The following is a 19132-nucleotide window of genomic DNA, read 5'->3' as shown; positions in this document are numbered from 1 at the left end:
GCTTCTGCTTCTTGCCAGCCTCTCTGGCCAAGAGCAGCAAAACAGCACCCAGAGCCCCTTGGTCCAGAAACGGGCAAAGCAGCTGATCATCCTGGAAACAGAACCACCAACCCCTCAGCACTAATTGCTCCAACCAGAGCCCTTGTCTCTGTGGCAGACTTCCTACCTTTACTAAATTACTTCACAATCTCTGCATGAACAATGAATGAAATGTCCAATTGCCTTTGATTTCCATTAAGAAGTTGTCTAAACCCGCACTGAAGATTTGGAAATGTACCATAGAGAGGAAATGGAGAGATTTCTAATAAAAGGGATGATTCCATTTTTGTAACTTTGATGTCAAGTGTCAGACGCCTAATCTGGCTCTTCCCTTTGCTCAATGGGACACAGCAAAGGGCAGGATTAGAACACACCTCAAAACTCCAGCCCACCAGAGATGGCTGCTGCCTGACAGCTGGATGAGAAACATCAGTGACCAGCTGGGGTCTTTGGCAGAATGCTTTTGGGGCTTCCAACAAAGAGCTGTTTCAAACCTCAGGGCATCTCTAGAGAATTACCCAGACCCCATTGCCTTGGCATTTGGGCATCTCCACATTTTAATGCCACTTCCCCTCCCAATGTTAATGGCACTTTTTCTTATATGTCCACTGAAATAGGGGCATGGAGAAAGAAAAATGCTACACAGGGGACTGAAATGTAAGCAAAACACGAGTGTTTTCTCATATTGTCTCTGAAATCTCTCTGCCCATTTTCTGAACTGAACTGTATCAAACATGGACAAATGTTTACTAGCAACAGGCTCCTTGCAACAGGCAGATTTGGCTAAGAGATGAAAACCTGAAATGCTCTGGAGACCATTCTTATTTTCTGATCGGACAAAATGTTATTTAGCAGCAATTTAGTATTCTGTGGCGGAAGAGACTTGATTTTCTCTATGCTGTTAATCCACCAGCAGACATCAACATTGAAAGAGCTCCTGCAAGTACCCAAAACCAATTCTGCTAAGCAGGAAAGGGTTATGGTACCCATTTTAAAATGGGAATTCATTTGAATTTAAATGCAATTAAAGACATCAGTGACTACTGAATGTGAGGAACAGCTGTCCGGTCCTGCTAAATCTCAGAGAGAACATCTGCTTTTTCTAAAGTAGTTCTAATTTATGGTTAATTCCTTTATTTGAAAAAGAGATCAAAAGAAGTGCTAAACTAAATGCCCTATTGCTGGAGATCTACTTTATTCAAATGCTCTTTAAAGGGCCTTTGACATTCCCAATCGCTGAACATGCCCTTTTGAGATTCCTAATGAAGACACAAAGTGTATTAAACCTTGCATTTCAAGATGTTGGCATAATTAGCAGTGGATTTAGCCCCAGTTAAAGCAAGGCTATCAATCATCTCTGCTATATATTGAGATTATCCTTTTTCCATTCCTTGGCTATTGCTGACACAGCAAGCTCCTCTGAGGAATCAATTATCAGCTGCATTTGTAGCATTTTGGGCAGCGCTGACACAGGCAGACACTGTTTGCACACCCTGAAAGGCTCAGTCCAAGGCCCCTCTGACAGCACAGGCAGGGAGCCTCAGCACTCTGCTTCTGTCCCTGTGCCCCAGAGGCTGCCTTGCACTGAACCCGTGCCTCTGATACCTCTGTTGAGTTCTGACCTATGCTGTGACCCCCAGGCTCTGCACGGTTCAGCCTCAAAACTTTCCAAGAGGAAAACAAGAATTCTGTGAGGACAAAACAAACTGATGCCCTGAAACAGCATTTGCCACCATTTCCCCTCAAAGATCACAGATGTCCCTGAGCTCCCCAGAGAGGAGCCAGCTGGGGCATTTTTAGCCCTCCCTTTGCTGGAGGTGGTTCTGAGATGCCCCAGTGAGAGCTCAGCCCCAGGCCGAGCGCTGCCCCCATCTCAGGTGCTGCCCAGCTCTGCAGCAGCCAGGGAAAACCTGCCAAACCCACCTGCCTTGGCTATGGGGCAGCAGGGACACGCTCAGCACCTCCTGGTTTGGAGGAGCTGCTCTGCTGTCTGCTCACAGGCATTCCCTGTAAATGCTCCCTGGGAAGAGCTCTGGGCTCAGAAGGGGAGGCCAAACCTGTGACACGCTCGGTGACATCCAGCAGGGCTTGGCCACTCAGGTGATTCCATTGGTAGCTGAACTCTTTCAGCAGTGACACTTTATCTACAAGGGAAACACATGTTTCTGCTCACTTTGCTCAGGTCATAGGAGAAAGGACAGTGGGGAGGGAAAGGGAAGGGCCAACCCCATTTTATAAAATAAAGTACATTTCTGTGGATTTTTGAATTCTTTTCTTCTTTCCTTCTAGCCTACTTGGCAGGGTTTTTAATTCCGAAAGAAAAGCTGTCCTCCCTCAGTTGTAAGTCGAAACTTTTCTGCTGTAGCAGGAGCTGTGTTAAAACATTTCACATCAGGGACCTCAAGAGTTCAGTCACATGGAAGCAGTGGAAAGGTTTTGAATCCCAGAGCACAAAGGAAGAGCCCCATACTTGGGACACAGAAAGGCACTGAGTCAGGCAGTTCCTGAGATCACAGAGCAGCTGGGGAGGAGAAAGTGGAAACTCCCCTTGAAGACCTGCCTCTTCAACACTCCATTTTTCAGGCATATTCCCCCAGTACAGCATTCTCAGAGATGACATAAATCTGTGTGGCAAAGGAATTTAGAGCAGCCCTTGCCTATGTAGTTAATTGCTGTAGCCATCTTGTCCCATGCAAAACAACAGGTGGAACAAGGCATCATTGACAGCTGGGTTTATACCTGTTTGTTCTAAAAAAATGAACTTGGTGAATCATAAGTTCCCCTTTGCAAACAGAAGACAAAGAAGAAAAGTGGGAAATAGGCAGCTAATGCCTCTGATGTAGAGCCTCCCAGGTGGCTGCCCTGCAGAAGCTCCGATGGGTCAGTGTCCCTTCATGCCAACAGCAAAGCTGTTCATTTGGGAAGTCAGACGGGGCCCAAGCAAACTCCAAACCCCCTTTGCCTCTGAACTGTAGCAGAGCTGCAGCCCAGGACTTGTTCTGCAGACAAGCAGCACAGAGCCAAGGGCTCCTGGGACTGTTGGGAAATGCTGATCCCATTCCAGCCTGTTGGGGATGGTGCATAAGGACTGCACCTGCACAGCCTCTGGTGGGTGTCAGCTGCAGTGTTCCACAGACAAGAGCAGCTGTCAAGGCACTCAGCGCTCTCTTGTGCAGGAGAGACAGAGACGAAGCTGAGGAGAGTCCCTGCCCGGGCTCAGCCGTACCCAAATGAGCAATGGATTCTCCCAGTGCTTTCACAGCTGCCCCACGAACCCTGGGATCCTTTGAGTTCAGGTTCTTTGTTATTCCCTCCACCAAACCAATGATCACCGGGTTCAAGGCATCTTTCAGGGCTCGTGTGATTTCAGCCAGCATGTCCAGCACCCTCTGCTTCACTTTCTTGTGGCTGTCAGATATTCTCAGGACAAAATATTCAAAAATCTGTGAAGAGAACAAGCAACGTGAAGGCTGGATTCAAATGTCCTTGTTTGAAGAGTGGATGTAGCAGTCAGCAATGTCAAAGATGAAAGTGATTCTTTCTGTCAGGTCAGCACTCGCTTGCACAATTTCACTGTTTTCCTGGGGGCAACTCACTGGAATGGTGGCACAACCTCATGCTGGTTGAAAGATTTTCTTCTGTTTTTAAGAGGTTTGGCTGGGGACAGAATAGTTCCTATGGTATTTCTCTCCATCTATAAATCATTAAATTAATTCCATTTATTAATGCTAAAGAGTACCTTTGCTTTGAATGGAAGCAGATGTTTACAATGCCCGGTTTTCTATACAGTTGCCTCAAGTACTGAGGGCAATTATGATTTTGCCAAAACTATGGCTGGAGGAGATCTAAGTTTTTTTTGTTTCTGAGCCAGGGTCTGGAGAAGTGCAGGGCTATGATCAACTCTTCCAGGATACGGAGCATTTCTCTAAGTAACAAGTAGACTTCTGAAATGTCATGTGCTGTACAGCTCTCATTAGAGCAGGTTCAGTCCCTTGACAGCCTCATTATCAGGCACCTTTTCCTGGAAAAAGGGAAAAAGCAGCTACTGGGAGGAGATAGCAGAGATGAGTCCTTAGCTGTTTTCCTCCTTTTCCAAAGAGAAAAACAGACCCCCCAAGAAGGGAGAGCACTGTCTTTACCAAGAGGAATAGGAACAAGGAGGGAAATGAGTCGCCAGAGCTGTGCCTGTGTAAGACAAGATGGAGTATATAGAAGTGTTCTTAAAAAAAGCAGCTGGGTTTAAACCAACCCAGCCTGATACTTCTCTTCCCTATGCAAACCCATTTTTGGTCTAGAGAACAATTGCCATGCTTTCAGGGGCTGGATTCCCTTCACTTCACCCAGCTGGGAGTAGGAGAGAGCAGCAGTTACACCAGCAGAAAATTCTGACATCATCTGATGAACAGCATCAATAGGCACCTGCCAGACAAATACAGCTGGACTGAAACAACTTGTCCTGAAGCCTGGACCTGAATTACATTTGTCTGGGTAAGAGGGACCAGAGTGTCCCAAACAGCCAGGACAGAGTGCCAAGACACACTGAATTAACTTTGCTGCTACAGGCTTAGGAAAGGAGCTAAAGGAAAGGAGCAGTGAAGATACCCTACATATTTGGGCAATGTTAGTGGAGATGAGCTGGGGGCTGTTTTTGCACAGGTCTAGGAGGAGTTCCACTCCTTCCATCCTTGTCTGAAACCCCTTGGCTTCCAGGAGATGGTAAAGCTTCTGGAGCAGCTCCGTTTCTTCCACAGCTGGAGGTGATGTGACCTGAGCTTTTGCACAGTGGAGGAGGTGTCCATCAGAGGGAGATTTCACCCTGGAAAATAAAACCAAATGAGGACCTGTTGGTTATAATTATCGTAGCACGGCATCCCCGTTGAGGAAATAATTAGCATTGACTCCATGATTCCAGAAGGCTGATCAATCGCTATGCTATGCTATGCTATGCTATGCTAAAATTCATTGCCCTTAGAGACAGTCTGATACAGACAGACCAGGTTGGTCAATTGAATCCAAAACACCATCACCAGTGGCCAATTAAGAAATTACCATTTGATAAACAAATCTCCATATCACATTCCACATGTTCACAACAACGGGTGCAGCAAGTGAAGATAAGAATTGTTTCTCACTCTTTTCTCTGATCTTCTAACATCCTTCCCCAGGACAATGCCTGGCAAAGTTGTGCCTGCTGCTCTCTATGGACAGAGCTGCAGCCACAGACAATACCTTCAGTTAATTGTGAGCAAAACATCTTGAGCAGCTTTCCTAATCATGTCATTTCAAGCTGGAAAATCATGAGGCTCTGAAGAACAACATGGACCTCATGATAATCATTATGGCAGACAATCTGCAAGTGACATTCTCACCAGTGCTCACTCAGGAAAACCAAGGATGAGATGCATCTGATCTATCTTCAGATGGCTGCCAGGGCACACAGGTCACATTGCTTTGTGGAGAAAGAGAGACACTACTGCCAAGTTTAAATGCCTCCTCATATGGGACATGTGTGTCTTAGAATAAGGGAACTCATCACTCTGGAGAAGTGTCTCTGCAACCAGACATGGCAATCTGGAAAAGCAGCTCAGATGCATCTGAACAGATAAACAGGGCCATATTTGAAGGATTCAGAAAATCAGTAACAGAGATAAAAACAAAAGCCACACATCCCAGAACTACGCTCACATTTCAATTGCTTCCCTGGAGACCAGATGCACAGCTTAACAACCCCACTGGGAACAATTCTCCTGATCAACCTGTCTCTTCCATGAGCACAGGAAGATGGTAGCTATGCTACTGAGGCATGTGGTCACTTTCCTGCCACTGCTGAGCAGGACAGAGCTAAATAAATCCCCTCTGCTATCAGAGGAGAACAGGTACAAGTAGCTCTGCAACTGCCATGAAGAGACAGCAAGGAGCAAATTCCTGTCTTAAATGCTGATTGCAGCACAGGGGGAAATAAACCAAACATGCTGTCCATCAAGCAAATTACACGAAGGACAGGAATATCAAGGCAAAAATCCACATTCAGACACCCGTTAACTGAAGTTGCTCAGGAATTGCCTTGCTCCTTACTACTCAAAATTGGTACTGTTTGAGGGAAAGAACCATGATTCAGCCAGGCCAAACCTCACAGATGAGAACTGCATCTTTGTGGAATGGCATCTTGCTTCCAGACTGAGATTTCTCATCAAAACACCCATCTGAAAATGACTTCACTCAGATGAAAAAAAAGCCCTGTTTTATAGGGGCCTGAGTAAATATATGTATGGCAGTAAAAGATCTCTGTATTGTATAAGTGACCCTGCCCTGATTCTAGTTATTGTAAATGGGCTGCAGTTGCAATGTCCTTGATTGGGCAGCAGCTTTGGCCCGTGGAGGTAGCTGGGATAAAAGGGGGTGAGGCATTCAGGGAGGGCTGCAGAGGAGCCCTGGCTGGGAAGCAACAACAACACTGCTGTGAAGAGCTGCTCTGGGAAAACCACCCAGAAGATATGAGACTCTGGAAATATGATATACAACAATATGATTACAACACTGTTTGAATTTACTTGTCCCAAGTCAGGCAGCAGAAACTTGGCCCTCTCCCAGCCTCCACAACACTGCCCTTGCCGCTGCACTGGATCGTCTGAGCTGCAACCAATGGGTGTCTTTTTGTCTCTCCATTTTTGTGGAAACCCCTCCAGAGAAGTTGTGTTCAGCACAATGCAGAAGTAGACATTTTTTATCCTAGAGCCTATCCTAGAGTAGGGAAAGGAAATAATCTGTGGCAATGGTCATCTCTACCAGAAAGTTTTTCCTGAGGAAGAGACACGTAAAGATTGTCATGTGCTTTGCCTCATCTAAGAAAAATTCTCAGTACCGTTTGCTAGCAGACAATGTGGCCTGGGGCTTCTTTGAACCATCGTTCCTCTCCTTCACCGGCTCCTTGACAGATGGGCATTGAGCCTTCTGGTTTTCCATCCCCTACAAAGACATAGAGAAACCTCATCAATCTTTAGAATATAAAACAGGAAATTCCCTGTTTAAAACACAAGTTAGAACCAGGATCACTGCTACCAAGGCTTAGGGAAACATTTCCTAACTTACAGATGGAAACAGACCAGAGATTCAGTGATGCCAACTCTTTGTTTTCAAAAGCCCAAGGCAGGTTATGGGTGCTACCAGACTGAGCAGCAATCTAAAATCTCAAATTCCTTAGTCTTGACCAGAAATGGGAATAATGCAAACTGGTAGGCAACAAGTGTTTGTAAAGGAATCAACAGAAAAAAATGGACTCTCTTGGGGGTTGGCCCGTTGTGTTGGAAGTCAATTTGGTTCAACACTCACTCTCCTTGTGCCTGCACAAAGGCAGGCTCACTTCTGAAATGTCAATAACAAAATATAAAATCCTCCCCCAAACAAACAAAGGATTTTTCACTCGATGCTGCTTCTTCCAGCAAGCTTCTTCCAGCTCCACAGGGCTGGACAGCAGGGCAGTATTCCCAAAAGACAGACAGTCATTGTAGTAACTAGGATTGACTTGGATATCTTTTGTAAATATGGGAATTTTCTTGGCACTACTACTTCCAGTGTCCTTTGCAAAGACTCTGTTACCTTCAGAAGCACAGTTCTCACTTAACTGCTTTACAGGGGGCAGGGTAGGGAGAGCATGGTGGGGGCTTACGCTTAAATGTAAATCCATTTTCTCCTCTTTCCCTTTCCTTTTTGTGACCGATATTGAAAATATTCAAAACCCTACTTTTTCCCTAATAATATCAGTTAGGTCTGCAGATGAACAGGCTGAGGATTAACAGCTCATTCCCAGGAGCAAAATGATTCAGCAGAAGAGGAATGAGCTAAAGACATTGGGCACGTTTGATCTCCTAGTAGCAGTGACAATACTTGCACAAAGGAGACATTTCTCCTGCCAAGCACTTACTTTCTTCTTAATTCTTGTCAGAATATCTTCCAGGTCATGGGGGGAAAGAGATTGTTCCAAAAGCATTTTAAATTGTTGATGATTGAGCAACATCTTCACCATCTCCTGTCCATAATGCCTAAGGAAGGAAGGGAGGAAGGAAACAAACCAAAAGTGAACAAACACAGGAAGAGTGTTAACAGAAGGGGCTGATCCCTTAAACTCATCAGGTGCAATCCTTACACGAGACGGCATTACCTACTCAGCAAAGAGGGAGATTTACCTCACTTGACACTGCACAGTGCTGTCAGCTGAACACAAGAGGCAAGAGGAGAATATGGGGCAACAGAAAAATACCATTTCACTCTGAAACTGGGGTGTGCTTCTGTGGCTTCAAAGGATCCCAGGGAACAAGCAAAACACATCTGCTTTGTTGTCAAAGCTTATTAGCAGTGTCTTGCTGCCATTGCACAGTAATTTGCCTTTCTTTAACAGGCAGGGAAGCCAGGACAAAACACCTCATGCATCCTATTGATTATTCTATATTATGTGTATGCACAGAGACAGCTATTTGCTCTGCTAGTTGCTCTTGGAAGCTATTAATTGGAATTTCATCACCAAAGGAAGGGGATTTTTGTGGTTTGGGTTGCTTCTGCTACTAGGAAACCACAGTTTTCTTCAAGAAGAAATGTGGAACTCACTGAGCCACAGATAAGAGCATTTTAGAAATCTGCAGAACAGGTTTAGAAAGACTGAATATGTTGGCTAAAGATCCCTGAAATATTTTTAGGCAAGTCTGAAGTGAATGAGAAATGGATGTTTGGGATCCTTCAGTGATGAACATCAGCCAACACTTTGTCTTTTTCTTGTGCATCTAAGGCCAAACAAAAGTGTTGGACTGGCTGATCTGAGATCTTTTGATCTCAGTAAAGAATCCTTCAAGCCACAGGAAAAAGGTGGCAATGGTCCTTTTTGCTGGCCAACCCAAGGTTTCCCAGTACAGCCATTTGCCCAGGCAGCCCAGAGCAGTGATCACAGTGCCAAGGCTGACAGAGCTCAAGAAGAGTTTGGACAATGCTCTCGAGCACATGGAGTGATTCTTGGGGTCACTGCACATGGCCAGGAGATGGACTCAATGACCCTGATGGGCCCCTTCTAACTCAGCATATTCCATGATTCTATGACCCTTATTCACACGATGAGGTAACTTCATATTCCCTTTAGTTTCCACTCTTGTATGTTTTCACCTTTAGAGCCAGACACAAAGCGGTTTTCCTGTTTTGGGAGGTGAAATGAAGATCATTACCTTGTGTCCTTGTGACAGTCCTGAGCAAGCTTCCCTGCCACTTGTGGTAGCCTCTCAGCCCTGGGGGTGCCTGCGAGCTGGGTGACTCCAATTCTCTCCACCAGGGACAGGAGGAGTTGGGCCGCACACTCGCGCCCCGGGGCGGGGCGGCTGCTGGGGAGGAGAGAGCAAACCCTGGGCACAGGGACAAGGAGCAGCGGCAGCGCCAGCCTTGGCCAGAGCTGCTCCCTGCCCTTGGTGGGGGAAGGAGCCTGGGCTCTCCCTGCACCTTCAGACACCTGCACAAGGCTCTGTCCTCAGCTAAACACAAAGGTAGCATTGCACACAAGGCCTGCCTGCATGGAAGAGGGAGGAATTCAATCTCCCTGCACTGTCTGATACTCAATTTCTTTCACAGAATTTACTCTGAGAAAGATTAAAGAAATAGATTACATCTGAATAATTTAGAAATTAGGAACAATTGATGCTGACCCATCAGAGGGCACCCACTACACAGAGCTGCAGCAGGATTGAGGCTCGTTCCACCCATTTATCCCGAAATCTGCAGAACTTTGGAAAATAACAAATGCAGGGAAAACACGTGGTGGGCCGTGAAGTTGCAGAATATCCAGCAATGCAGCCTGTTTCTTCTATGAGGCTTGGCAATGGATCCATCTGAATGTTTTACCCCATTCCAAAGCTGAGGAAAGGGTGGCAGGCAGTTTAGCCAGGCTGTCCTGTTCTAGAGAGTGTCTCTTGGGAACTATCAGGCTCAGCACCAACATTTAAGGCAGCATTTGCTCCAACTGTCCCATGGCAGTCAGCCTGTGAAGGTGCCTGTAAAGTGATTCATCATCTCAAGGCTAACATGAAACATCAGTTTGAATAGAAAGTAGAGCTCTAAGGCCAGGACAGTCATACCAGACTCCTTTGGCAGGAGCTGCACCTGCTGTGCAGGCTGTGCCACACCCAGCAGATTGTCCCCCTTGTGCTCCACGCCCCAGCAAGGACCCTCCTCATTTCTCAAGTTAATGGCATCATGAGGAGACATGGTTTTCCCAGGGCCTCTATGGTTAGAGCTGTGAAATACCAAACACTTCTCACAGCTGCAATTGCAATTGTCCCTCTTCCCACAAAAGCACAAGGCTCTATCCTTGGCCTTTGCAGGCACTTTCCCTTCCCCATCAGTCACCACATCTAGGAAAATCTGACAGACTGGGAGAACTCCAGGAAGCAGCAGGAAGCTGAGTCAGAGGAGCTTTAGTTTGGATATCAGGAAAAAGGGTTTTTCACCCAGGGGGTGATTGGGCACTGGAACAGGCTCCCCAGGGCAGTGGTCACAGCACCAAGCCTGACAGGGCTGAAGGAGCATTTGGACAGCAATCTCAGGCACTTGGTGTGACCCTTGGGCTGTTCTGGGCAAGGCCAGGAGCTGGACTCGATGGTCCTGATGGGCCCATCCAACTCCCCATATTCTACAGTTCTGTGATTCTGAGAACTAATGGGCTGCAGGAGGGCAGAAAAAGGTGACAAGAGGAAAGAAGTGAGGTTGGTTGGAGAATCAAGTCACTGAGTTCACAGAAGATGCAGGATACAGGACCCTTCCCTCCCAGCATTCCCATTCTCTCTCTCATCCCTTCTCCCTCCCACACACACGAAGGTGAAGAATATCACTAAAAGAAGAAGAACCTACTTGGCTCCCATGTCCATGAGAGCAGTCATTGCTCGTGCAGGAGTCACATTCTCCACCATGATCCCCAGGGTCTGACTGCCTGCTTTCTGAACAAATTCTGGGCAGCTGGACACCATCTGGAGAAGGACCCGAGCAACCTCATCCACCTCAGAGTCCATGTCCTTCTTCAAGGTCACAGAGAGCTCTCCCAGAGCGACAATGGCAGAGCAGGACACCTTGGAACGGAGGTTGGTCACCTGGGGAAGTCAAGAGGGGAAACATAAGAATCACCTTGAAAAGAAAACCAGTTGCCTTCAACAGAAGTCTCAGGAAATGACAACACTTCCCACTGTGTCCACAGGAACATAAAATTACAAGAAGAGCAGAAGAGCACAAGCACAGAAAGGCACTTACTCTGGCACCAATTTCTGGCCTCAGACCTTCTCACTGCAGGCCTAAATAAAAATTTCATTAAGTGTTCTACTTAACCCTATTAAAATGTCCACAGCTTTGATTTTAGGCCCTTTTACTAGAAAATTAAAGCAAGGGCTGCTTTCAAATCATAAATGCACAAGTGATAAAGATAAAAGAGTCAGGTGCTCCTGTTCAAAAAAGCAACACGAGCAGTTGAAGCACTCAGCCAGGAAACAGAAAACACAGGCTCAGGTCTACAGAATAATTTGCAGTGTTGAATTACAGCTTGGGCAGAAAATGGGACTCTGGCAAATAACATGATCAGTGTCTCAGTTTCTGCATTTGCACATTGCATTATAAAGGCTCCACAGTCAAAGATGAGTGTCAGATACCCGACCTGCCAGTAAATACAGCTGCATGTACCCACAGATCCTACAGACAGCTGACAGACATTGGAAATCTCAGGCAGAAATGAAGGCAGACCCTGAGCACACATGGAGATGAACAAGCACATACCTACTCTACACACTGTGTATGAAGTATGGGGGACAATTCAGAACAATGTTCTCACCTCGCTGGTAACTGCCAAGCAAACCTCACCAAGTCTACAAAGCAGGACCTGTGAATGGGACCCAGCCAGGTGTTTGATGGTGAAGAGTCCCTTCTCCTTAAGCTCCCTGAAAGGCAGAAGATTGATTTTTCTCTCCACCAAGGCAGCACCCTCTGGAATGACCAGGCTGGCAGCTCAGTTGAACAATGGGAGGAGCTTTTCAAGGAGTGCTTAATGAAATTGTGGAACGCATTGCTCCAGGATGCGGTGGCTGTCAAAAGCACACACAAACCCAAGAGGCAAAGAGAGGGGTTTCAGAGTGGCCATTTAAGAAGACAGCCTTTCTGAAATCTCTGGCACATGAGGCCCCTCTGTCACTGCTTCCTAGAAGCTGTGAGACCGGGCCATGCTGCTGTTTGTTGTCACCTCCCTGTACCTGTCGCTGAGACACAGTGCCACCGGGCTGTTATTGGGGCATTTTCCTTCTTTGTCAGCCCCAGCAGGCATTCAGCAGGGAGAGTCTGCACTGGCTCTCTGGAGCTGAGTTTCCACTCTGTGATCTCGGCCTCTCTGTCACCCCCTCCACTCCCCCTCACACATTCCCCAAAAAGCACCAGGATGTCTGCTGGGACCACCTCAGCCTGCAGGAAGGCCAAGTGGGTCCTGGCCTCTCCTGACCCACAGCACAGCTTTCTTTCATCCCAGCATGGAAATATAAAAACTGTATTATCACATCACACAGAGGGCCAGGAGCTTTTTATTTTGGCCGCAAGTGTCCACAGGGCATTGGGGAAGAGGAGAAAAAGAGTGCTTTGCAGCAAGCAACCCGGCTACTCAGGCAGGGTGGTAGGAAAGTGTCTGGAAGCTGCTTTTTAGGACTTTGGTTGTTCTGCTGAAGCTTCTGACAGAGCTGATGGGCAGATCCCAGAGCTGTGGAGAGTTCCTGGGAAATCTGTCCTTGGATATGCCTATGAATGCTCTCCCAGCCAGGAACTGCCATCTGTGTCCTGTCCATATGTTACTGCCTTGACTGTTGAGTGTCTGAGTTGCCTCTTGGTGCTGCTATGGACCTCCTTCACCAAGGAATGGATTGTGATAAAACATCCCTTCCTGCTTATGTTTGGGCACTGACAGAGCCTGGACCAAGCTCTGGCCAAGCAAGACTGCGAATGAGAGCAGCTCATGGTCCTCAGCTCTTCCCTCCTGCTGGGACAGACAGACATGGACATGGGGACAGAATGGAGCTGCCCCATCTGCCAGGTCACTAAGAAGGATGTGAATTTTTCTCTGCCCTGTCACCACCAGTTCTGCCTGGGTTGCATCCTGCAGTGGGCAAAGAGAAATCCAGCGTGCCCACTCTGCAGAAGAATGATAGAAGCTGTCAGGTTTTCTGAGTAGGATGAACAGGACTACATAAAATTTGCCATCAGCTCCCCCAAACAATTGCTGGAGTCCAGCAGGGAGAGAGCCTGGCCACCTTGCTGAAAGCAGCCCCCAAGACCCTGTGATGGCTGCTCCATCTTCCCCACAGGGAACACTGTCCCCAGCTGAGCAGGGGGCTGCAGGACCACAGCCTGTGGGTGGCCTCCTGCCCAAGGAGTGGGCCCAATTTTTCAAATAACAATGTCATCTACTGGACCAAAGGTGGCCCTGGCTGCACCAGAAGCTGGAGGGAATATGTCAGCACCAGAGATGGCTGGTTAAGGAATTCATAGAGCAGCATCCTGCACGCCCTCTGTGCCTATGGTCAAGTTGCCCAAATCTTGGTGCCAGTACTGCAGCTTCTCCTCTGGAGCAGTCTGAATTGCTGCTAGCACAGTCCAGGGTAGAGAAGCAAAAAGGACCTTTGCATAATCTCCACAGATGTTTCATTCAGCTGTGCAGGGAGATGTTCAGGTCCCAGCACCAACACACAGAGGGTCTCACTTTGTCTCCACAGGGGCCTGGGGGCTGACCCTGATCTCGGGGCAGTACAAAGATAAGGGGGCCAATCAGGGAATAGGGAAGGTGTGGCTCAGGAACACAGGAACAGACACAGGAACAGGGGAAGGAGCCAATGGGGTCTAACAGGTTTTGAGGGAAGCTTCTGGTGTCTCCCTAGACCAGGGAATGCCCCCCCAGGGTCTCCACAATTCCTCCTGTTTTATATTATTAGGAAAGCTTCTCTGAAGGATCAACTGAATCAACACAAAATGACAAAAACCATCAAAAGCACTCATAAGACAATTGTTCAAAATGCAAACAATTCTGAGTTCCCAATGTGCCAGCAGATTTCTTGGAGTGTCTTAGATCTGGCAGGAGGGATGCAGGGTTTTCTCAGCACAGTTTATCAGGAAACTGAGTCACACACACTGAACCTCTGGTCCATGGCCTCCTCACTGCCATCGTGCAGCAGGGAGGCCCAGAGGCTGCTGTGCTCTGGGCCTGTCAGGGATGAACACAGCGGCTCTGTGGCCAGTGCCAGCTCCAGCTCCAGCAGCTCACAAGAGGAGACTCCTTCCAGAAGCTCGGCTGGCTCCAGTGTGGCAGACCAGCAGAGCCCACTGGAAGCCACCCTGCATTGCAGCCACCCCCAGCTGCACCCATCATCGCTGCAGAGCAGGAGCTGCCCCAGAGGAGCCGCGGCAGGAGCTCATGGCAGTGGCAGGTCCCTGTGCCCGGGCAGAGCCACAGAACCTCTGCTCCTGGCTGGGACAGGGGCTGCTCACCCTGGTGTCCCACCGAGAGGAGGGATCCTGGGCCCTAAACTCTGCCCAGCCCTGCCAAAGGCCACCCCGCCAGCAGTGCCAGCAAGGTTCCTGCAGCCATTCAGCCAAATCAGTGGAAACAAATGTCTCTGTAGCTGACACAGTCTCTGCACACAGCTTCCTCCCCCTTCTCCTGGTGCCTTTCCCTGACTCCAGCAAGAGCTGCAGGAAATGCTGTGTGAGCCATGATGATGGAAGAGCTACTGATAAAAACACTGGGGTGATGCTTTCAGAGGAGTCATGAATGGAAGATTGACCAACCTTCCAGCAAATGGTATGCCAAAAGTTTCCGTGCTTTAAATAATTGACTGCAATTAATTAGTAAAAAGAATTATATGGAAACAAATTAAATCTCCCACAGCTGCTGGCTTTCTTCAGGCTCCATGGTCTATGTATTGCTAGACTCACTTCATTTAGGCAGAATATTAGCTGCCCTGACTTGCTGGAGACTGACCACAAGGTCTCATCTGTGGTGAGCAGTCACTAAAATTAGCTCAGCAGAGGCATCTTCAGCTGTCCAAGTGTAGCAGAAATACAAATTCTCTGCTTCATGGCTGTGTGGCAGCAGCTGCTGGTGTGGGTTTGTCTGCGTTGCTTCATGGATTACTCCTGGGAAGGAATTGTGTGCACAGGCACAGTATGATGGCTTCGATCTCCTCTAATTACTCCAATGGGATGATGGCCAGAACTTGTAGGCAAAAAGCACCATGACAGAATAATTTACAATATTCTCCAAACGACTCCTGTGGTTTTGATTTTCTTACTGATTAGGTTCAGTGTCCGGCCTCAAGAAATCAGTCCAGAAAGAACAGACAAACCTCAGCTTGCAAGTTAGAGTGCAAGTCTTTAATCTGCCGTTTTTGCAGCATCTACAAACTGCTTTTCAACATATTTGCAAAAAAATCTCTTAGTTCTTGCTATACCTATCCAGAACCTGACTCTCTCCTCATTTTATTTTGATTTGAGATCTCAGCATGATTTTTTTCTGGACAGGGAAGTAAGAACCAGCTGCAAATACAGACTACAAGTGTGAACCTGTACTGCAGGAACTGAGCTGTAGCTTGGAATTAAAGGCAAGAAGGGGTGCCACGGTAAATGTGAACGTTTAGTGCTGGCATAGGAGCCTTCTGCAATGTTCCACCAACCTATAGTTCACACTGCTACAAACTCTCTTTCTGGTGTTACAAAGAGTGTTGAAGATCTGACTGTAAGTAAAAAAAAATAGCCAGAATGTTAATTTTTGTTATTATGGCGAACAATGACTGTCTAATAATTCAGAGCTCATAGAAGTGAGTATTCAGACTTCCACTTAGTACATGCTGGCAGTTTTAATTTGAAATCAACAGCTTTCTCCAAATCAAGTTATCCATAGGAATTAATTTGCTCTATGATCTACCTAAAAATGCCTCATTATCTGATAAGTTTAGTAGAAATTTGCAAAGTCAACAGTCCACAGATTTGAATTTCTTCTTTAGTGGCTATATTCTGCAGGAAAGCTTTTACAGACTAATCAGTTTGGATGTAATTAAAATGCCAGTACATTTCATCTAGCCATTTTGGTATTAGAACAAAACCATATGACTGCACAGACTTTTAAAAAATATTTTAAAATAAATTTTCAAATCAACAGTCTGAGTAAGACTCAGAATATTAACTCTACCAAGCTTCAACTCCATTGGAAGATTCCCTTGTCACCCTGTGAATCAGCTCTACATTCAGAAGATTAAAAGTCCCAATGATGGTGGTTTTGGTATGGTTAGGAACTGGGGAGGGGTCTTCTTCCTTCTCAGCTCCATGCTGCAGTGCCTTTGGGATGTGGCCTGCTGGCCGTTGTTTGTGCAGCCCCGGTGTTTCTCCATGGGGCAGAAAGTGCAATTGCATTTCCAGCCCAGAGCCCGTGAGGAGTGGGGCATGCAGAGCTGTGCCAGACCCAGGCCAGCAGCTGTGCCCCAGAGGGTTTTGGTTCCTGCCCAGGGCAGCTGGTGCATCTCTGCCGTGAGTGCCTCCCCTTGCCAGGTGCCCATGGACAGCAGGTGCAGGGTTCTGCAAGGGGCATGGAACAGGGTGGGGATGTCTGCTGGCAACAGAGTGCAGCGGAGAGCAAACAGTCCAGGATGGTCCTGGAGTGTGTGACAGAGAACTCCTGACACAGCTGGGGACTGAGCCAGTGAGGGAAGGCACTGCTGGGCCTGCTGTTTGTGAGGAGAGAAGGGCTGCTGGGTGACAGGAGGGCTGGAGGCAGCCTTGGGCTCGGGGATCACAAAATGCTTGTGTTTGATTCCCAGAGAAGGAACGAGAGATGTTGGGGAAGTGTTGACCTGCAACAAATTGTGAATGTGTTAATCTTTAACAGGCAGTGCTTAGTCATACCTTCCCTCACAGCAGTGGTTAATGTGTGCAAGTGGATGTCTTAGCCTTGAGAATAAAGACAGTGGGCCTGCTGAGGAGGTAGCTGCAATGCATTCAAGGAGAAGAAGGCTCTTAACCATGGAAGGAGAATTTGAGGAACGGGATGTTCACCCCATGACCACCAGAGACCCTCAAGAAACCCCTACTCTAAATGTCAGTAATTTTGGGGAAGTGATTTAAACATGTCAAACACTTTGTGAGAATGTTTAGCCTGTGAGTTTGAGCAAAGTAATGAATAAAAGTAATGAAAGTAATGTCTTAGTTCCGTGGATACTAACCCGTGGGTGTGCATGTTTCAGGGAAGTGATTCCTCATGAACCCAGCACTGAAATAAAGTAATGCCTCTTTTCTCACACTGAGCTGGCAGTGTGGATTGGGCCCTGCTCGGTGACGTTCATTTTGGTCATTTCTACTGAAGCATAAGGAATGGTTCAAATGAAATCTTTTCCAGCTGTTTCCCTTTGGTTTACCTGTTTGAGGGTTAAAATTCTGTGCTGCAGGTGTGCTGGGTGTGTGCAGAACAGTGCAGCCCCAGACACCCCTTGGCTTGCCCACAGGTTGTCATGCCTTGTTGCCAGGTGTGCCCAGCTGTGGCAGGAGAAGGAGCCCGCAGCGCAGTGGGCACCGTGCCCTGCCCAGCCGGGGCTCTCTGGCACAGAGCAGCAGCAGCGCCAGCACCGTTCAACCCGCTCCCTCCTTGGCTTCCCCTGGCACACAGAAGCCTCTGGAAATCAGCACCGCCAGTGGCGTTCCCAGCTTGGAGCAGCTGCTGCTGGCGGGCAGATGCTGCCAGTTCGACTGCTGCCAAAGGGGAAGAAAGGCAGAGATGTACACGCACCGGAGCCCTGGGCATGTCCAATAAAGGAGCAAATATGTGGGGAGATTTGTTAGGAAGGATTTCAGCTGTGATGCCAACAGTGGCCTCTCTCCTGGTTCTGTGTGTTCTAGACAAGTAATGCAATGGTTGGCTCTGACAATTAAGAAGCAGATGTTATGTGGATGTTCAAATGTGTAGTGATGGTATTGTAATATATCCTCCCATAGTCCTCTTTCCCGTCCCCCTTGTAACAGCCTGGGTAGTCAGGGCATTTGGGGAGGGCTGGCTTGTGACCAGCCGGCAGGGTGTAACAACACCTGACCTCCAGTCAGGATGCAAGAAAATAATCTCCTCCAGTGGAAAGCAGAGAAAGAGTTGACTGACAAAACTTTTGGAGGGGCTAAGGGTATAAAAGGCAGAGCATCCTTTTTGTAGATGAGAACGTGGCTGCTAGTCACAGAGACTCCCAATGCTGCAATTTTTCCTTATTCAGTCCTTTGTTAAGGTTTACTAAAGCTTTAAAATGTTAAAAGTGAGAGTCATTTCTCACATGTGCAATGATGTGGGCCATTTTCTTGGTCTGGTTTCCTTTGCTTGTTTCCCATCTGAGTGCTCAGCTGGGGTACAGGCTGTAGGTGCTTGGGGCACTCCTGGAGTTCCTCTTGGATCCCTGAGGTTTGGCCCATGGGGGGGATTTTTACTGCTTTGTGACAGAGAAGAACTTCCCTGGCTCTTTTGTGTTTGCTGTAGGGAAGGTTGGTTATTGCTTTGCATCAACTCACAGACCAACACAGAGCTGTTCCTTTGTGATGTCAGGGCATGGTTGCCACCTCGTCATAGTGACATCAAAAGGTTGCCTTGGTGCACAGAAGGCCTGAGTGTCAGAGCAGCCCCAGGCCTTGCTCAGATCAGGAGAACCTTCCTGGTCAAAGCATCTGTCAGTAGGCCGCTGCCCACTGACAAGAGGCTTGTTTTTTTAGCTTTTAGAAAAATTGCAGAAATGCCAATATTTAACCATCTGGCCACTGCAGCTTTTGCTGCATATGGCATTACTTATTCCATTTATTATTTTACGGATTTCGCACATAAGTAGAGGCTTCCCTTCTGCTTAGGTTAGGGTGTATCCTAACCTGGCTTTTGTATGTCTTCCTGCTCTTTCTTGGTGGCTGAGTTTCTGATTTTGAAACAGAAAGAGCTTTAGGATGCCAGTGGTTTGGTAAAGCTCCTGTCAAGAGGTTCAGCTAAAAGGGGATGTCTGTAGCCACAGGGGCAGCATTTGCAGGGGAACCTGCAGGGCTT

At 47.5% G+C, this 19132-nt stretch overlaps 1 protein-coding gene and 1 pseudogene across 1 annotated transcript in view; both read right to left on the bottom strand.

The window, feature by feature from the left end:
- LOC131096400 (zinc finger protein 239-like) overlaps window positions 1–19132 on the bottom strand; it is a 193705-nt pseudogene that overhangs the window by 84637 nt on the left and 89936 nt on the right.
- The window catches only part of LOC131096315 (TOG array regulator of axonemal microtubules protein 2-like), a 28661-nt gene that overhangs the window by 298 nt on the left and 9231 nt on the right, over window positions 1–19132 (bottom strand). The window contains exons 2-8 of the mRNA XM_058044656.1: window positions 10918–11153; window positions 9246–9398; window positions 7961–8078; window positions 6902–7005; window positions 6826–6838; window positions 3266–3482; window positions 2097–2183 (exon numbers count right to left, since the gene is read on the bottom strand). Coding sequence (XP_057900639.1) covers window positions 2097–2183; window positions 3266–3482; window positions 6826–6838; window positions 6902–7005; window positions 7961–8078; window positions 9246–9398; window positions 10918–11153 — 928 coding nt within the window. The remainder of the gene's footprint in view (window positions 1–2096; window positions 2184–3265; window positions 3483–6825; window positions 6839–6901; window positions 7006–7960; window positions 8079–9245; window positions 9399–10917; window positions 11154–19132) is intronic.

Source organism: Melospiza georgiana, unplaced genomic scaffold, assembly GCF_028018845.1.
Source record: "Melospiza georgiana isolate bMelGeo1 unplaced genomic scaffold, bMelGeo1.pri scaffold_29, whole genome shotgun sequence".
NCBI lineage: Eukaryota > Metazoa > Chordata > Aves > Passeriformes > Passerellidae > Melospiza > Melospiza georgiana.
The sequence above is the reverse complement of the archived record's forward strand: the minus strand, read 5'-3'. Positions and strand labels throughout refer to the sequence as shown.